Below are 20,738 nucleotides of genomic sequence, written 5' to 3'. Positions count from 1 at the left end.
TGTTGCTACTCCTTGGGTTTCGGCCAGGTACTAGTGACTAGAGAATGACACGGGGACCGTTTAACGCAATAAATCATGGTCACCACAGTAAATCCGCAGGAATGGAGACATTTGCAACTGGTTTACCGAAGGAATGGGAACAAGACATTTCACCGCCCCGTGGGAATGGGGACAAGACCTTTCACCACCCCGCGGGAGCGGTGAAAAGTCTTGCTTCTGTGGTAAAAAAATTGTGCCTGTGTCAGACTCGGCATCTCCTCCACAGCTCCTCTTGCGCCTATTTTTCCTTCAGGAGCCAGCCATGCTACGATGAAGACAGAAGGAATCCAAAACCAAAGCTTGAGACCAATGTGATTTGAAGAATAAAATTACCAGACAACAAAAAGTAGAAAAAAAAATTAATTTATTTTATATTTTGTGATTAGAATATTTCAGATTTGAAATATGTATTAGACATAACTGGGGACCGCAAAGCCCAAGCTGTGCTTCTTTAGCTTCCAGCTGGCTTAGGGCTCTCTCTCTGACCGGGGAGCAGTTGCCCTAGTTGCACTTCCATAACACTATTCCTGTCATGTACGACTGCAGTATTCTGCTAGCATGATGTTTCTGTGTAGCATTCTGTAGTAATTTGGCTTATTCGATAGTGGAAGGGATATTAGTGAAGGGGAGGGGAGACAGGGGTTTTGTTGATCCTTGCTCTGTATTATTTGTGTTTTTAAAATGTCAATTATACAGAATATTGTCTCTTTTTATATTTTAATAAAATAAGTTCTGTATAAAATCTTAACTATTCGAGGCTTGTGCAGATGGGATCTGACAGTTTTCAGGGCGGGGACAGGGACCAAGCTCGCAGGGATGGGGACCAAGCTCACAAGGACGGAGCGGGAACAGTGATAAATTTTTTACCTGTGTCATTCTCTACTCGTGACCTGGATTGGACACTGTGAGAACGGGCTATTGAGCTTGATGGACCATTGGTCAGACCCAGTAAGGCTATTCTTATGTTCTTCTTTGCTTTGGAAAAAAAGGGGGACCCAATATGGTCCGTGTTTCGATTAAAACATCCTCCTCAGGGGTCCCAAGTATTCTGTTTTCATAGAAAAAATAAAGTGGAGCCCAACAAATATTCAGTGGCTGTTTTAAAGGAAAAAGAATAGGTTGTCGCTGTGGTGAGAATCATCTTGTAGTGACAACCCATTCTTGTTCTGTTTTACTGTCAAATGAACTGGCAATTCATTTTCTAGAAGTTATGCTCATTTTAGGTTTTGCTTAGCTGGTTGACATTTCCTGCACATGAAAAAACATCAATCCTGCGTCGGGGAACCGAAATGAAAACTTGAATGAGCTGTAAAGGTGGCTCAGTCTCTGCTTGGATTTAAGAGCAATTCAAAGGCAAAGATTTTCACCACAAATCTGACGCAGGAACGAAATGGGCCACGTTGGAACCTTTGACAAGATAAGAGCTATGCTACTTGTGCATATGAATAGTATGAAATAAGTTGACTGTGTGACGCAGCAAAGAAAATGTTTTTCAACACTATTTAAAGTATGATCTACTTTAAACTCGACATCGGGAAGGGGAAGCGAACTAAGACCCTAACCAAGACCTTCAACTTTAAAAAAGGAAGATACGATAACATGAGAGCCATGGTAAGAAAACGGATCAAGAAAAGGATATCCAAAATCGAAACGGTAGAACAAGCATGGTCCTTACTAAAAAAAACTATCACCGAAGCACAGAATCTATACATCCCGCAGATAGCCAAAGGAAGGAAAACTAAAGCCAAAAGAGAACCAGCTTGGCTAACCAAAGAGGTGAAGGATGCAGTTAGGGAAAAGAAAGACTCGTTCAAAAAATGGAAGCGCGAGAAAACAACTGAGGCTTGGAACAGTCATAAAGACGACCAGAAGAAGTGCCACAAGGCTGTGAGAGAAGCCAAAAGGGCCTATGAGGAAAAGATAGCCCAAGAGGCCAAAAACTTCAAACCATTTTTTAGATATGTTAAAGGGAAAAAACCTGCAAAGGAGACAGTGGGCCCTCTCGACGACCAAGGAAGAAAAGGATACATCAAAGAGGACAAACAGATTGCAGACAGATTAAATTCCTTCTTTGCTTCTGTCTTTACCAAGGAAGACACCACATCGATACCCGAAACAGTGAAAGTATTCAAGGGGGAAATAGAGGAGAGCCTCACCACAGTGAAGGTGGATCTGGACCAGGTATACTATCAGATTGACAAACTAAAAAGTGACAAATCCCCTGGCCCAGACGGAATTCACCCGAGAGTATTAAAAGAACTAAAGGTGGAAATCGGAGAACTACTGCAAACCCTCGCTAACTTGTCAGTTATAACCGGACAGATACCAGAAGACTGGAAGATAGCGAATGTAATACCAATCTTCAAAAAAGGATCAAGGGGAGAACCAGGAAACTATAGACCAGTGAGTCTCACATCGGTCCCTGGGAAAATGGTTGAGGCTCTGATTAAAGACAGCATTGTACAGCACCTGGATAACCATGACCTGCTGAGAGGTAGTCAGCATGGCTTCATGAAAGGGAAGTCATGCTTGACAAACTTACTTCAGTTTTTCGAGGGAGTGAACAAACAAGTCGATAGCGGAGAACCGGTTGACATAATATACTTGGACTTCCAGAAAGCGTTCGACAAAGTACCTCATGCGAGACTTCTCAAGAAACTACAAAGTCATGGAATAGAAGGGGATATACTGAGATGGATAGGAAAATGGCTAGAAAACAGAAGACAAAGAGTGGGCATAAATGGGAAGTACTCAGACTGGAAGAAAGTAACTAGCGGTGTGCCTCAGGGCTCAGTTCTTGGGCCTATCTTATTCAATATCTTCGTAAATGACCTGGAAGAAGAAACGACCAGTGCTATCATCAAGTTTGCAGATGACACAAAACTATGCCGAGCAATCAGGTCACAAAAAGACAGCGAAGAACTCCAGAGAGATTTGAAGCAACTTGAGAGATGGGCAGAAAATTGGCAGATGAGTTTTAATGTAGAAAAATGCAAAGTGATGCACCTGGGCAGTAAAAACAAGGAGCATGGGTACAAACTGTTAGGTATAACATTGGGGAAGAGCGATCAAGAAAAAGACCTGGGAGTACTGATAGATAGAACCCTGAAGCAATCGGCTCAATGTGCAGCGGCGGCAAAGAAAGCTAACAGGATGTTAGGCATGATAAAGAAAGGAATCACGAGTAGATCAAGGGAGGTCATAATGCCGCTTTATAGAGCAATGGTCAGACCACACCTGGAATACTGTGTCCAACACTGGTCTCCATACCTGAAGAATGATATAACACTACTGGAGAGGGTGCAGAGGAGAGCGACGAAGCTAGTAAAAGGTATGGAGAACTTGAGCTACAAAGATCGCCTCAGAAAACTGGGACTATTCACCCTTGAGAAGAGAAGACTGAGAGGGGATCTGATAGAGACTTTTAAATTGCTAAAAGGAATTGACATAATGGAGCAAGCTCACTCACCAACAGGGGGAAAGGATGGTGAGCAAGAAACAGCGTTATTCACATTGGCAAATGTAACCCAGTCTCGGACCAGAGGTCATGGCCTGAAGCTGAGAGGGGACACGGCCAAGACAAACGTCAGAAAGTTCTGCTTCACACAGCGAGTGGTGAACGCCTGGAACTCTCTCCCGAAAGAGCTGGTGGAGGAAACCACCGTTCTAGGATTTAAGGGAAAATTGGACGCACATCTTCTTGCAGAAGACATTGAGGGATACGAGTGACATTGTATTCGCCAGGGTGTGCCTGGCTGGGCCTCCGCGTGCGCGGAACGCCGGACTAGATGGACCCCGGGTCTGATCCGGTGCAGGCATTTCTTATGTTCTTATGTTCTTAAACATATGCAATGACTAGGTGGTGAGGCAATATTCTTGGGGTTCGCGCCTTATTTTTGCCATCAAGTCTCTGATCATATTTTTTTATATAAAAATTCTTCTTTCAAATATAAAGAATTATTATTATGAACATAAGAATAGCCTTAATGGGTCAGACCAATGGTCCATCAAGCCCAGTAACCCAGTAATCATTCTCACAATGGCCAATCCAGGTCACTAGAACCTGGCCAAAACCCAAGGTATAGCAATATTCCATGCTACCGATCCAGGGCAAGCAGTGGCTTCCTCTGTGTCTTTCTCAATAATGTGGATTTTTCCTTCAGGAACTTGTCCAAACCTTTCTTAAAACCAGCTACGCTATCCGCTCTTACCACATCCTCTGGCAAAGTGTTCCAGAGCTTAACTATTCTCCGAGTGAAAAAAATTTCCTCCTATTGGTTTTAAAAGTATTTCCGTGTAACTTCATCAATTGTCCCTTAGTCTTTGTAATTTTTGACAGAGCGAAAAATCAATCCACTTGTACCCGTTCTACTCCACTCAGGATTTTGTAGACTTCAATCATAACCCCCCCCCCCCCCTCAGCCATCTCTTTTCCAAGCTGAAGAGCCCTAACCGTTTTAGTTTTCCTCATATGAAAGGAGTTCCATCCCCTTTACCATCTTGGTCGCTCTTCTTTGAACCTTTTCTAGTGCCACTATATCTTTCTTGAGTTAAGGAGACCAGAATTAAATGCAATACTCCAAATGAGGTCGCACCATGAAGCAATACAGGGGTATATGACATTCTTAGTCTTGTTAACCATCCCTTTTTGAATAATTCCCAACATCCTGATTGCTTTTTTGGCCACCGCCACACATTGGGTGGAAGGTTTCATCGTATTGCCTACAATGATACCCAGATCCTTTTCTTGGGTGCTAACCCCCAAGGTGGACCCTAGCATCCGGTAACTGTGATCCAGGTTATTCTTCCCAATGTGCACCACTATGCATTTGTCCACATTAAATTTCATCTGCCATTTGGACGCCCAGTCTTCCAATTTCCTAAGGTCCACCAGGAATTTTTCACAATCCGCTTGCGTGTTAACAACTTTGAAAAGTTTAGTGTCATCTGCAAATTTAATCACCTCACTTGTCGTTCCAATTTCCAGATCATTTATAAATAAGTTAAATAGCACCGGTCCCAGTACAGACCCCTGTGGCACTCCACTGTTTACTCTCTTCCATTGAGAAAAATGACCATTTTTGAATTCCTTAAGAGGAGTGACTTTTTCTACTGTGGTACATCATTATTTCTGATCACTAATATTTTGCCAATTATTTGTTTTCCCCATTGATTGATTATGTTTAACTTAAGACATATGGGACAAAGCATATATCTATATTGATGTTATCTATATACCGTATTTTCACGCTTATAACGTGCGCGTTATACAAGATTTTACAAACCACGCATAACCATGCGCGTCATATATTAGAGCGCGTTATACAATTGTTTTCTGTCTTGCTGGCGCCCTCCTCCATCTTCCTGCAGAGTTCGCTGAAAGCCGCAGCAGCGGCTTCCATGCGCCTCCTGCGGCTGGGAAGCGTTCCCTCTGACGTCGTGACATCAGAGGAACACTTCTGGGTCAGCCGCAAGAGGCACATAGGATCCGCTGCCCGCGGCTTTCAGCGAACGATGCAGGAAGATGGAGGAGGGCGCCAGCAAGACAGAAAACAATTGTATAATGCGCTCACAATAGAATAGGCATTACAATACATTACAAAACACTGCATCACAATAGAATAGGCATTACAATAGAAAACCTGAGAAACAAAATTACTTCATTGGTAATTTCCCTGCTGGCGGCATTTGCTGATAGTTAAAATAGCTCAGCTAATATTTCTTGTGAAGTCATTTTGCATACGAAGCAACAGTTAGATAAATAGGACTTAAACGCTGGCATGGATTATGAAAGTTCAATGAGGAGCATGCGCGGTATATGCATGGGCGCGCTATACCAAAATTTTCTTACATAAATTCCTTGTTCCCGTGCGCTATACCCTTGTGCGCGTTGTACACATGTGCGCGTTATATGCGTGAAAATACGGTATACACCAGCATATACATGCCACTAGCTCTAAACAGAAATGCATTTTTATAGTAAGACAGGCGAACCACCATTAAAACAGGAGGAAAAAGCCTTAGAGCAGTGGTTCCCAACCTTGTCCTGGAGGACCACCAAGCCAATCGGGTTTTCAGGATAGCCCTAATGAATATGCATGGAGCAGATTTGCATGCCTGTCACCTCCATTATATGTAAATCTCTCTCATGCATATTCATTAGGGCTAGCCTGAAAACCCGACTGGCCTAGTGGTCCTCCAGGACAGGGTTGAGAACCACTGCCTTAGAGGATTTCAAGTTCAAAATAAATATTATAGCTTGTGATTCCAAACACTGGCATAAAAACATTCTTAAAATGTTTTCACTGAACTTCTGAAAACGGAATTACGAAGGAATGAGACTCATGGTGGGGAAGAAGATTAAGAAGAAGAAGAAGATAAGCACTGTAAAAATGCTAGAGCAAGCATGGTGCCTTTTTAAGGACACAATCACCGAGACGCAAAATCTATATATACCGTGTATCAACAAGGGATCCAAGAGGAAAAAGAACAAGAAACCGGCATGGCTCACTGTAGCAGTGAAGGAAGCGATCAGAGACAAGAAGACTTCGTTTAAGAAATAGAAAAGGTCTAAAACGGATGAAAACTGGAAAAAGCATAAACATCAAAGCAGGTGCCTTAAGGTGGTAAGAGGAGCCAAAAGAGACTACGAGGAGAAAATAGCCAAGGAGGCAAAAAAATTCAAGCCCCTTTAGGAATCTGGCTATGTCCGGATGAGATGCCAACAAAGCCTTACGTTCTTGAGCCTTGAAATGGGAGAGTCTCATCACTTGGACTCTGAGGAATGTCACTGTAAGCCACTTGTCAAGGCTAGAATGAAGGAAGGCTAAAGCCACTGAGATCGGAGCAGAAAAAGGCTCCGCCTTCTCTATAGTGCACCAATGCTGGAAAGTTTCCCATGCCTCACCATAAGCAGAGACTGTTGTAGGCCTTTAAGCTCTGAGAAGAATAGAAACGACCACTTTTGAGAATCCCTTGCATGCTAACACCAAGCGCTCAAGAGCCATTCCATAAAAGCAAAGCAATTTGGATTTTTTTATGATCACTGGTCCCTGAGAAAGAAAGTCCAGTTGTACTTGCAGTCTGAGACTAGCACCCTTCTGAAGACGCACTAGGTCTGCATACCATGGTCTGTGGGGCCAGTCTGGAGCTACAAGAATGACCATTCCCCAATGGCTTGCAATCCTATGGAGTATCTGACCTACTTTGAGCTACAGAGGAAGCATTCACAAGAGCTTGCTCTTCAGCCATGGTTGGACCACAGCATCCAGGTCTGTGCTTATGGGCACAGATTGGCCCCCACTCCTTGTTTCTTGCTGTCGCCATCAGATTGAACTTTGGGTGACCTCAGCACCGAACAATGGATTGGAAGGCTGATGCAGAAAGTGTCCATTTTCTCAGATCCAGTATCTATCTACTGAGCAAATCGGCCTGGACATTGTCTACTCCCATTATATGCGCCACTGAGAGCGCCTTAAGATGAAACTCAGCCCATCTGAATAGAAGTGGATCTTCAGACACTGCTGTGCACACGGTGCCTCCCTGGCAATTGGCCTGAGAAGACAGACCACTTGTCCCTCCAAACTCTTCTCCAGCCTTTGCAATGCCAGTTGCGTGGTACAAAAATCAACCACTTCCTTTAGGAGGCCGACCAATGCCCCTGAATTGGGTATCCATTGCAATAAGCCCCCTCCCCCTAGCCAAATAGGTTGGCATCCATCGTTACAATTACCCATGAGGCTATTCTAAGGAACATGCCCCTTGAAAATGCCTGTGGATGGAGCTAACAGCCCATATTGGCCAAGGTTTCTGGAGTCCATGGCACATGAGCATTCTTAAAAAATAAATTTGTTATTCTCCTCTTTTTGGACACAAGCATTTTCCTTTAGAGAGTTTTTGGATAATTTTGGTTCAGCATTACTTATTAGTTTTTAAGTTGTAAATGACTTACATACAGAATGTTCGAATGGTGCACTTGAATGGTTTGAAACATTTGTAGATTTTATGAGCATATTATGTATGATAATCTTTGGTTTATTGGTCTCTCTTAATTATCGCATTACAGGTCTTTCATTACGCATTCCTTTTACCTTATTCAATGGGACCCTTTATCCTCTTTATTCATAGTTATTCTATAATAATACATTTTATAATATGATTTATATATTTTTGGAGGTTTTCCTGTTTTTATTGGGATCATTTAATATTTACATGATATAAGGTACATTTTTATCTAATAAAAACAAGATATAGAATTTTAATAACAAATTAAGAACATAAGAATAGCCTTACTGGGTCAGACCAATGGTCCATCAAGCCTAATAGCCTGTTCTCACGGTGGCCAATCCAGGTCACTAGTACCTGGCCAAAACCCAAGGTGTAGCAATATTCCATGCTACCGATCCAAGGCAAGCAGTGGCTTTCCCCGTGTCTTTCTCGATAACAGACTGTAGACTTTTCCTCCAGGAACTTGTCCAAACCTTTCTTAAAACCAGCTACGTTATCCGCTCTTACCATATCCTCTGGTAATGCGTTCCAGAGTTTAACAATTCTCTGAGTGAAAAAAATTTCCTCCAATTGGTTTTAAAAGTATTTCCCTGTAACTTCGAGTGTCCCCTAGTCTATGTAATTTTTGACGAGTGAAAAATTGATCCACTTGTACCCGTTCTACTCTACTCATGATTTTGTAGACTTCAATCATATCTCACTTCAGCCGTCTCTTTTCCAAGCTGAAGAGCCCTAACCGTTTTAGTCTTTCCTCATACGAGAGGAGTTCCATCCCCTTTACCATTTGATCGCTCTTCTTTCAACCTTTTCTAGTGCCACTATACCTTTCTTGAGATAAGGAGACCAGAATTGAACACAATACTCCAGATGAGGTCGCACTATGAGGGGCATTATGACATTCTTAGTCTTGTTAACCATTCCTTTTTGAATAATTCCTAGAATCCTATTTGCTTTTTTGGCTGCCGCCACACATTGAACAGAAGATTTCATTGTATTGTCTACGATGACACCCAGATCCTTTTTTTGGGTGCTAATCCCCAAGATGGACCCTAGCATCCGGTAACTGTGATTCAGGTTATTCTTCCCAATGTGTATCACTTTGCATTTGTCCACATTAAATATCATCTACTATTTGGACGCCCAGTCTTCCAATTTCCTAAGGTCCGCCTGCAATTTTTCACAATCCGCATGCATTTTAACAACTTTGAACAGTTTCGTGTCATCTGCAAATTTAATCATCTCACTCGTCATTCCAATTTCCAGATCATTTATAAATAAGTTAAATAGCACCAGTACCAATACAGATCCCTGCAGCACTCACTGTTTACTCTCCTCTATTGAGAAAAATGACCATTTAACCCTACCCTCTGTTTTCTATCCGATAACCAATTCCTAATCCACAACTGAACTTTGCCACCTATCCCATGACACTAATTTTCTCAGGAGCCTCTCGTGAAGAACTGTATCAAAAGCTTTCTGAAAATCTAGATATACTATATCAACCGGCTCACCTTTATCCACATGTTTATTCACACCTTCAAAGAAGTCAAGCAAATTTGTGAGGCAAGATCTCCCTCAGCTGAACCTATGCTGACTCCGTCTCATTAAATCATGCTTGTCTACGTGTTCCACAATTTTATTTTTTAAATTGTTTCTACCATTTTGCTCGGCACCGAAGTGAGGCTTACCGGTCTATAATTTCCCAGATCTCCCCTGGAGACCTTTTAAAAAATCGGCATAACATCGGCCACCCTCCAATCTTCAGGTATCTTATACAGTCCTTTGTTTTACTATAGAATTTATGATTCCTGATGCAGGCAGGTGTCCGCCAAAACATGGTTTCGTGTCAAGTTTTGATTTGATTAAACTTTACATTGGTTGAAAGTCTCTCGATTGTTCAAACTTTACTTTGGCTGGAAGACAATGTGTCAGACACCCTACTCCTTTGTTTTTTGTTTTTTATTTTATTGTCGGAGAACACATCCAGGGATGTTGCCAGCGCTTGTAATTCTAGCCTTATGGCTCTGAACTCCAATCCGTTTAGAGACCATTTCCTTTGAGAGAACATCCATAGTCCTTGAACTGACTGCCCACCACAATGAGCTCCCCAGCCATAAACTTGCTTCTGTGGTCAATATCATCCAAGAGGCTATCCAGAGAGGCATGGCCTTCAAAAGAGACTCTGGCCGAAACCACCGAGGCTGACCACGCAATGCTTCCTCCATCCAGGCCAAAGGCATCTGAAAGGAATCTGTCTGTAGAGACCAACAAGACAATAGGGCAGGGGTGCCCAAAACGTCAATCGCGATCTACCAGTCGATTGCAAAAGCAACACCAGTAGATTGCAGAGCCAATGTTCTCCCTAGCATTCCCCCGGTCACTGTCTCACCTTTAAAGTAGTGGAATTACGGCAGCCTGCAGAGTGAAAGTGGCAGACTGCCGTCAGCCTCTGTAGCATGTTCCCTCTGCCGCTGTCCTGCCCTCGATGTCAGAGGAGGTGCAGGACCACGGCAGAGGGAACGTGCTAAAGAAGCCGACGGCTGCCTGCTACGTTCGCTCTTCAGGCTGCCGTAATGAACTTTCAACTGTGGTAGGCCCAGAGGGAAGAACGAAGATGAGGGATCCAGTTTAAGGGAAGCAGTGGAGATAAGGCCTGGCAGGAGGGGGATTGCCTTAGATATCGTGGAGGGGGGGAGAGAAGAGACAAAAGGACCTTGAGGAGGGGCGGGAAACCAGCCTTGAACCAAAAGTAAATGGGAAGACAAGGCAGTTCCTGGACTACTAGAGGGGTTAGAGAGGTTGAAACACTCTGAACCGAGGAGAGAGAGATGCCAGGCCCTGGGGAGGGGGAAGACAAAGAGAGTGAGAAGACAAAAACCTGTTTCAAAGGTGGGAGGACTCAAAATGTTAGCAGAAGGAACATAGAGAGACGGAGAAACCTGAAACAAAGGGGAGGCAGAAGAGAAGGGGCAGATGTTGGACTATGAGAGGTGCAGACAGAAAAGACAGAGGGGGAGAGACCCTGAGGAAGAACAGAGAGATGCAAAATCAGAACAAAGGAGGGAAACATGTTGCCAATAAGGGTGGAGGAGAGAGGAAGAAAAGCTGGACTCGTGGAGGGGCAGAGAGAGATGTTGGTTGAGGAATGGAATGAGGTCTGGAGGACAGAAGAGGTGCACTCGGTATATAGATAAATAAATATGGGAGTCTTTTACTAAGGTGCGCTAGCCGATTTAGCATGCACTAAATGCTAACGCATCCATAGAATATAATGGGCGCATTAGCACTTAGCGCGCACTAAATCGGCAAGCGCACCATAGTAAAAGAGGGGGTATATGTTTAGTATTTTTATTGTTGGTAGATCATTTTGACTTAGTCATTTTAAAAGTTGCTCGCAAGCCAAAAAAGTGTGGGCATCCCTGCAATAGGGTATCCTGGAGCGGACGCATATGACTTTTACTATTGTGCACTAACCGATTTAACGCGTGCTAAGTGCTAATGCACCTATTATATTCTATGTTTGCTGTCACGAACCCCTGTACCTGGAGATAATGCCATGCCATAGGCACCGACATCGTCAAGACGTCTGAAATTTGTCTCCAGAGTTTCTGCTTGCTTGGCTCAGGAGGACAAACACAGCCTTCCACCATACTGAAATAAACTAAATACTCCAGTGACTGGGATGGAACTAGGTATTTTTTTCCAGAAGTTAGAAACATGATGGCAGATAAAAGGCCAAATGGCCCATCCAGTCTGCCAATCCACAGCATCCACTATCTCCTCCTCTCCCTGAGAGATCCCACTTGCCTATTCCATACTTTTTTGAATTCAGACATAATCTTCATTCCGTGCCTTCTCATTCTGGAGCTTCCTTTCAAATGAAAGAGATTCTCCTCACACACATTTATGCCACAAAGGTATTTAAACTTCTCTATTATATCTCCCCTCTGCCACCTCCACAGTATATATATTGAGATCTTTAAGTCTATTCCCATATCCCTTATGATAAAGATCAGTGACCATTTTAGTAGCCTTCTACTCTGGACCGACTCCATCCTGTTTATATTTTTTTAAAGGTGTGGTATTTTTAAACGTGTACACAATATTCTAGATGAGATCTCACCAAAGACTTAAACAGGGGTATCAATACCTCATTTTTCCTAGTGGCCATACCTCTCCCTAGGCACCCTAGCATCCTTCTAGCTTTTGCCATCATCTTTTCAACCTGTTTGGCCTCCCCAGATCATCACATACTATCACATACAAGTCCCATTCCTCTTTATGCACAAAAGTTCATCACTACCTAAACTGTAGCTTTCCCTATGATTTTTGCAGCCCAAATGCACAACCTTGCATTTCTTAGCATTAAATCATGGCTGCCAAATTTCATACCATTCTTCAAGCTTCACTAGGTCCTTCCTCATGTTATTCACACCATCAAGATGACTATTCTAGTGCAGATTTTGGTATCATCCGCAAAGAGGAAAAATCTTACCTGACAGCCCTTCAAAAACGTTAAAAAGAACAGATCCAAGAACCGAACCTTGAGGCATACCACTAACATCCCTTTCATCAGAGCGATCTTGACCACTACTCTCTGTCGCCTTCCACTCAACCAGTTCCTCACCCAGTCCATCACTTTGGGGCCCATCCCAAGGGCACTCAGTTTATTTGACACGTGTTGAATACTGCCATATGTTTTGCTAAAATCTAAATACATCACATCTAGCGCATTCCCTCTATCCAATTCTCTGGTCACCCAGTCAAAGAAATTGATCAGATTTGTCTGACAAGACCTGCCCCTAGTGAATCCATGTTACCTCGGGTCCTGTAATCCACTAGATTCCAGAAACGTCACCGTTCTGTTTTAAAAATGATTCCATTAATTTACTTAACGGCCTGTAGTTATCTATTTCTTCCTTACTTCCTACTTACTTACTTTTGTGGAGAGAGACCACATCCGCCCTTCTCCAGGCCTCTGGTACCACTCCCAATTCTAGAGAAACATTGAAAAAGGTCAGCCAATACAGCCTCCATAATGTTCCTAAGTTTCTTCAGTACCCTCAGATGTACACCATCCGGCCCCATCGCTTTATCCACCTTTAGTTTAGCTAGCTCCTGACAACCACAATCCTCTGAAAATCGATCAGGGTCTAACATACCTCCATCTATATTTGCATTATTTTATTAAAGTATGAAACAATATTCTGTACAATTGTCATTTTATAAAAGAGCAAGGATCAACAAAACCCCTGTCTCCCCTCCCCTTCATTATCAAGAAAACAGAATAAGACAAGTTACTACAGAATGCTACACAGAAAAATGATGCTAACAGAATACCGCAGTCACACATGACAGGAACACTGTTGGGGGAGTGCAACTAGGGCAACTGCCCCCTGGTCAGAGAGAGCCCTAAGTCAGCTGGAAACTAAAGAAGTACGGCCTAAGCTTTGCGGTCTCCAGTTATGTCTAACACCAGCTCTAGCAGGATACATATTTCAAATCTGATATATTCTAACCACAAAATAGAAAATAAAATTATTTTTTCTACCTTTTGTTGTCTCATCATTTTATTCTTCAAATCATATTGGTCTCAGGCTCTGGTCTCTGTTTTCTTTTGTCATATCTTAACTTACTTGCCAGGGTCTCCTGACCATTTACAGTTCTTCTTTCTCCATGTTCACTATCCATCTTCTATCTCTGTGTATGTATTGTTCTCCATTTTCATCTCCTTTTTCTATGTCTCCTATACGTCCCTTTCTAGTATTTCACTTGTGCCCATCTCCCTGCCTTTATCTTGCCATTTTAGAATCTCCTCCCCCTGTGTACAGTATCACTCCTCTATATCCCTATGCCCCCCTAAGTCCAGTATCTTCCTTCTGCGTTCTTATTCTCCCCCATGTCTAGCCATCTTTTCTCTTTGTCCATATATCCTCCAATATCTAGCAATACCCCTGTGTTCTTATACCACCCCCATGTTCCTATGCTCCCATCCGTGCCCACCATCTGCCCTCTTTTTGTATATCTCCCTGTGTCCAGCAATTCCCCTCTTACTCCCTTACACAAATGTGTTTCTCACACTCTCTCTTTCCTCCCTCCCTTTGCTATGTTCAATATTTCACTCACTCTTCCTTCATCCCCTTAGTTCAGCTTTTCTCTTTCCCGTCCCTTCTCTCTCATCCTCCCTGCAGGTCCTGCACCTCTCTCCCTTCCCTCTAGCCCCCAGATCAGTTCCAGCACCTGTCTCCCTTCTCTTCAGCTCCAGCCTATCCAGCAGCCCAAGTAATCCCCTTCCCCCTTCGCAGATGCAGCAGCAGTCCCCCTCCTTTTCTATCACGGGTCCAACAATCCCCATCCCTCACTCCCAATCGCGGGTAAAAAACGGCAAAAAACCCTGCGACTCCCTTGGGTTGGCCCCTTTGTACCTCCCGCCCCAGGCCTACCAGCGTCTTAGAAGCTTCAATGACAAAGAGGCAACATCGAAGGCCTGCTCCAAGACCTTCCTCCAGCTCCCTCCTTCTGATGTAACTTCCGGTGAAACCTGCAGAAATCTCTAAAACTGTGAAATTCAGACATACACACACCGACCCCTCCTCATGATCCACCTCACAGGCTGGGACAGCCTCACTCACTGTGACCTGTGCTGGAAATGTGCTGCAGCCTGCCTCAGCTCTTACATTATCAGGAATCAGAGAATTGCTGCCTTATGCTGGGAATACCTCTTTGGCACTGATCTTTGGGCTGCCAGCCAGACACAGTGCCTGACTATACTTCCAGCCCCGCTGACTGAAGGAAGCGTTAAGGGAAAGGGCAGAGGCGAAAACACAGCCAGTGACCTGCAAGACACCGCTGAGCCTACAAAGGATGCCTAACAGCAGGCGCTCAACCCCCTGATAAACAGAAGGTGAGGGAAAAGCGGGGACAGCCCCGAGCTCCAAAGAAACAAATGCAGGTTGGCTAACAGGTACTTCCAGCGATTGGCCTGTCAGCTGCAGACCAGAGTCTGTGTGTCAGGCAGAGCTAAAAAAAAAAATGCCCCAAGCCCAAAGAAAACCCTGAAAAGGGATGAAAGTACAGAAGAAAATAAGAAAAAGGGGAGAGTGGAAGAGAAATACTCCTTCAGGCTTACATACAGAAGGGAAAAACTACAGGTGGCAGCAGAGCTCTCAGTGAAGTAGAGGAGGGTCAGAGAAAAATTCCGGGGTAGATTCCTTCTGCAGAAGGCTCACGGCCATTGGGAGATAACCAGCATGTCTAGAATGACTCACCTATTGCAATGGAAATCTATTTAATGCATATTCATTGTGGAGAACTGCATAGTCAAAACATGGTAACTTATATGTTGTAAAATTAGAGGAAAAAAATCTTAAACACCCTATTTAAGCCAAGCATTAAGGCTGATAACATAGCGTGTATGAATATATTCTGCCTAAGAGCCTAAATTTGGCTTCCAGAAACTCCCTCCCACATTTTCCTAGGTCGCTGGTACCAAAACAGCCAGCTCCTCTCCAGCACTATTTAAAATCCTAAGTGACGTGTGAGGTCTGCCACCTTCGCTGCTGGCAGGTAAGTGATCAGGTGATCCTCACGCTTACCAGCCACTCAGTTATCTACATGCCTAAAGATCGAAATACCAATTGCAATAGATCCTAATCCTTACAACCTCACCTTGAGTATTACATTCAATTCTGGTCGCCTTATCTCAAAAAAGATATAGCAGAACTAGAAAAGTTTCAAAGAAAAGTGACCAAGATGATAAAGGGGATGATAAAGGAAAGAGTAAAGAGGTTAGGGCTCTTCAGCTTGGAAAAGAGATGGCTGAGGGGAGATATTATTGAAGTCTACAAAATCCTGAGTCAATTTTTCACTCCATCAAAAATTATATACAAAGATTAGAGGATACTTTTAAAATCAATAAGAGGAAATATTTTTTCACTTAAATGATAGTTAAGTTCTGGAATGCATTGCCAGAAGATGTGGTAAGAACAGTTAACGCAGCTGATTTTAAAAAAGGTTTGGACAAGTTTTTGAAGGAAAAGTCCATAGTCTGCTATTTAGACAGACATGGGGGAAGCCACTGCTTGCCCTGGATTGGTAGCATGGAATGTTGCTACTAGCTGGGTTTTGCCAGGTACTTGTGACCTGGATTGGCCACCGTGAAGATGGGATACTGTGATAGATGGACCACTGGTCTAACCTAGTAAGGCTATTCTTTTTCAGTAAAAAAAAAAAAACAACCTCCTATTTTCTTAATACAACCCATGCCAGTGCAAACATATGCAGGAGATGAATATGTAGTATCTGGCTTGCCACAGGCTTACAAGGCATGCTAAAAACTACTCCCTGTGGGAACTGCTTATTCCCTTTCACAGGGCTGACAGGCTGCAAATTTAAAATATACACTATTTGCTAAAAGAAAAAAAATATAGCACCTACCTTTGCTTTTCAGTTTCAGCTTTTATTTCCTCTGAAAAAAAAAAGAATGTTTTAAAATATTAATCAGAGGGAGTAGTACATAAATCAGCAGCTTGTCAAATAAGTGTGCATTAAGTAGTTGGTGGTGGACACATCAGTACTCACACTTAATGAATAAACATATCATACCATAACAAGTCGAGTCGAGGAACCTGTCGGCAGAAAGGCAGGCAAACACAGCGCACATTGAAAAAAAAAAAACCTGCCAGATGCTTAGCAAGTTTTAGCAATATTGTTTTCTAAAAGAGGAAGCACAATATTCCCAGAAAGTGTATATACTATAAAGAGGTGCAACTGGGAGATTAACATCCTAAAGTTCATTAACCAGATTTCCTAGAATCAAGAAAAATACTATATTATTATGCAGATTGTAAAATGTGCTGCCGCATTCTGAGCTAAAGGAACACGTGTCCTCATTATTGGCTGATTTGCAATGGCTTCCAGTTGCTTGGGGGATTTAGGGATAGATTCACTAAGCAAACCGATCGTGTACCGATCGGTTTGTGATCCCTTAATAAGCAAATTTCCCTCCGGCCTGATTCACTTTCCTCTCCTGCGATCCGCTTCAAATCCGTGCATGCAAATGAGGACAGTGTATGCAAATTGGACAGTGATGAGATTCACTACACAAAATTTCACATCTGACAGGGCTGGCCAATCAACAGAAGAAGCCCTGCTCTCTGCCCTGTCAGCCCCGATCTCCTGCAGCCCTGTTCTGCCTATTTCGATCTGCCTGCCCTAGCTCTCACGGTCCTGCACTACTGGGCTTGCCTGCCCCGAATGCCTGCCTGACATGTCCTCTCTGCTCCCCCTGGCTCTGCCGCCTTCCCTCCAGTGCAAGCCCGCGGATTTAAAGCGGGGCTTCACGCCACAGTGCAGCCCCGCTTTAAACCCACGGGCTCGCACTGAAGAGAGGAGGGAAGAGGTTGCCGCATGGAAGTAGGAGAGTCGGGTCCGAGCATGCCTGCCTGCCCCGAACATGTCTGCCCCAACTGCCTGGGCAAGCCCGTAGGTTTAACCCGAAGCGGGTTAAACCCACTGGCTGCAAAAATTTAAAGTTAAAAAAAAAAAAAAGTTGCAGCTGGGACAGGTCTGCGCAAGCCGTGCAGGCAGATGGGGGCGTTCCTCCGATCGCCCCCATCTGCATATTTTTGTTTCCTGAATTGGTTGGACCTGCCCGGATCAGGCCCGATCGGGCAGGTTAGTGAATCCTGGCCAAAGTTTAAGTTTGTAATTCTAGTTTTTAAAGCATTACAATAGGACTTCCCTTCTGTAGTGACTAATTTATTACATTTTAAGTGCCTTCTCGTTCTTTGCAGTCTCAGTTTAAGCACCTGTTTGAAAAAGAGATTATGGGCTAGATTCACAAAGCAAACCAATCGGTTTGCGACCCCTTTACGAGCAAATTTCCCTCCAGCCTGATTCACTTACCTCTACTGTGATCCGCTTCGAATTCGTGCATGCAAATGAGGCGAAACGCATACAAAGTAGGCAGGGATGCGATTCACAACATAATCAATCCGATCCAACTGGGCTGGCCGATTAACTGAAGAAGCGACTGCGGTGACCAGTCGAAAGCATCTTTCTGACTGGAAGCCCTGCTCTCTGCCCTGCATTTTGTCCTGTCTGCTCGCCCTGCATGCCGCCCTGCTGTGCCCCAATCTTCCCCCTGAATGCTGCTCTGCTCTGCCCAGATCTTCCCCCCGAATGCTGCCCTGCTCTGTCCAGATCTTCCCTCCTGAATGCCGCCCTGCTCAGCCCAATCTTCTCCCCTCCGAATGCCGCTCTGCTCAATCTTCCCCCTGAATGCCGCCCTGCTCTGCCCCGATCTTCCCCTGCCCTTCCCTGGCCTGTGAGCCCATGGTTTTAACCCGCGGGTTTAAAGCAGGTTAAAACCATGGACTCGCTGGGCTAAAAACAATAAAAAAGTTTTTTTAAAAACGGCCCCGGCTCAGACAGGCATGCGCATACCATCTACGATGGTCTGCGCATGCGCGCGGATCGCACAACAGCCATCTGTGCAGGCAGATGGGGGCGTTCCTCCAATCGCCCCCATCTGCATATTTGTCTTTAATGAATTTGTCGGACCTGCCCGGATCGGGCCCAATAGGGAATCTGGCTTTTCCAGTAGACAGGTGAGACATTTTAGACAATAGGTTTATTTTCACATACTTGCATGCTCTGCAGAAGGAATCCACTCTGGATTTTTCACTCTGCCTCTGTAGTACTTCACTGATCAGTTTAGCACCCTCTACAGTCAGTAGCCAAGCACTGAGAGGCACCCACATGTGTGAAGTAGAGGCACCTGTAATAACAGGCTAAAAAAGTGTTCTGCTGAAAGGAATGAAAAAGTACCATTAACTGCCAACACAGGCTCCAAAGGAGCATAGCACAACTCTCTAACAAAAGGAACATACAGTGGTACCTTGAATTACGAGCATAATCCATTCCAGGAGCATGCTCGTAATCCAAAATGCTCGTTTATCAAAGCGAGTTTCCCCATAGGAAATAATGGAAACTCGCTTTGATACGTAACCCCCCCCCCCCCCACGAGAACCGGTATTGCTCCCCACTGCGATCCGGCACCCTTCCCCCTGCAATCCTGCACCCCCCCCACGACTTGATTGGGCACCCCTCCCGCCGCGATTGGGCACCCCCCCCCTGGCATGTCCTGTGCTTGGTGCCGGTGCCCGAAGATCGGCCTCCTCTTCTGCTGTGCCTTGAGCATCTGCGCATGCTCAAGGCCTGCGAGTTCACGTTCTGAATGTTCACGTTCTGAATTCAATTAATTTATTCGGTCCTGAGTCGAGGAACCTGTCGGCAAAAAGGCAAGCAAACACACTGCCCAATGAACATGAAAAACCAAAACAGCCTAGAGCATCAAAACCAATAGAGAAGCATCTGAAAGAAGGCCAAAGGGAGCCTAGATAAAACTAGACAGCACCAGGCTAAGATCCGAGGCAGGGATAGGATGAACAACCAGCCATCTGACACAAAAGACCATCTGCAAGAATGGAGCGACATCAAGATGAGCCGCCACAGAGAATCAAATGTCCCGGGCTCTAAGAGAGCCCGGCTACCGAGACCCGCAAGAACTAAGACAAATTATAGTCACACCCATTTTAAAAAAAACCAAAAGATCCCATTACACGTGCAAAAAATTACAGACCAGCAGCCAGCATCCCGCTATTTACTAAAATATTAGAAGGATTAGTAAATGACGAATTGGTCAAATACTTAGAAAAATTTAATATCCTGCACAACTGCCAATCTGGATTTCGTTCAGGTCACAGTACAGAAACCATACTAGCATCATACTTGAGCATCTGCATGTGATAAAGGCTTGCTGGACTCCTTTCGAGAATCCCGAAGAGGGCAGGAGCCAGCAGGCCTTAAGCACGCACAGATGATCAAGGCTCTTCACCAGCACAAAGAGTCTGTGTCAGGCGTCAGCTTCTTGAGTCCCAGAGCTGTAAGTGTGATGTCGGTGGAGGAAGCGGGTAGTGGAGGATAGGAGTGCCGGTCATCGGGGTGGGGGGAGGAAGATAGCAATGCCAGTCAATAGGGGGGACAAAAGTGCCGGTCATCGGAGGAGGGTGAGAGACAGCAGTGCCGGTCATTGGAGGAGGGTGAAGAATAGCAGTGTTGGACATTGGGGGTGGGGTAGGGTGGAAAATAGCAGCTTTGGTCATCAGGTGGGAAGCGGAGTAAAAAAGCATCTTCATCAAAAGAGGCTCAAATATAAACAGAGGCCCACATTTTTGGAACCAAAAATCTCAGTTTATTTTTGAGCATATATGGTACTTCTGGGCCAGGGTGGTGTTGCAAGGGAGAGGTGCTGCTGGATTCGGGTCAGAGGGGAGGAAGATGTTTCTTGGATCAGGTGGAGAGAAAAGAGGGAGTAGGTCTGTTTTTCTATTCATCTCAAAAAGATTTGTTTAGGCATATGGAGTTTAACCCCTAAGTGTCAAGGACAAGAATGTTTGCATTAGCCTTTAAGCTGTTTATTATTCAAACATGATTTTTACTGAAGAACTGGTTTGTGCACATCTAATTCAGAATTGTTTTAATCATATATATACACGATCAAGTCACATTATTATAATCACTGTCTACCTCTGAAGTCAGGGAACGAATGCACATCATGCACTGACTTTGTGGGTATATAAAGCGGGATGTCAACAAGTTACCAATATAGCAACGGTAGCTGTCATGGG

The 20,738-nt window shown here is 44.2% G+C and overlaps 1 protein-coding gene across 1 annotated transcript in view; it reads right to left on the bottom strand.

The window, feature by feature from the left end:
* Positions 1–20,738, bottom strand: part of ARFGEF1 (ADP ribosylation factor guanine nucleotide exchange factor 1) — a 382,919-nt gene that overhangs the window by 349,304 nt on the left and 12,877 nt on the right. The window contains exon 2 of the mRNA XM_033933351.1: positions 16,483–16,513. Coding sequence (XP_033789242.1) covers positions 16,483–16,513 — 31 coding nt within the window. The remainder of the gene's footprint in view (positions 1–16,482; positions 16,514–20,738) is intronic.

The sequence above is a fragment of the Geotrypetes seraphini genome, chromosome 2, assembly GCF_902459505.1.
Source record: "Geotrypetes seraphini chromosome 2, aGeoSer1.1, whole genome shotgun sequence".
NCBI classification, from domain to species: domain Eukaryota; kingdom Metazoa; phylum Chordata; class Amphibia; order Gymnophiona; family Dermophiidae; genus Geotrypetes; species Geotrypetes seraphini.
Note: the sequence above shows the minus strand (reverse complement) of the source record. Positions and strands in the feature narration are given on the sequence as shown.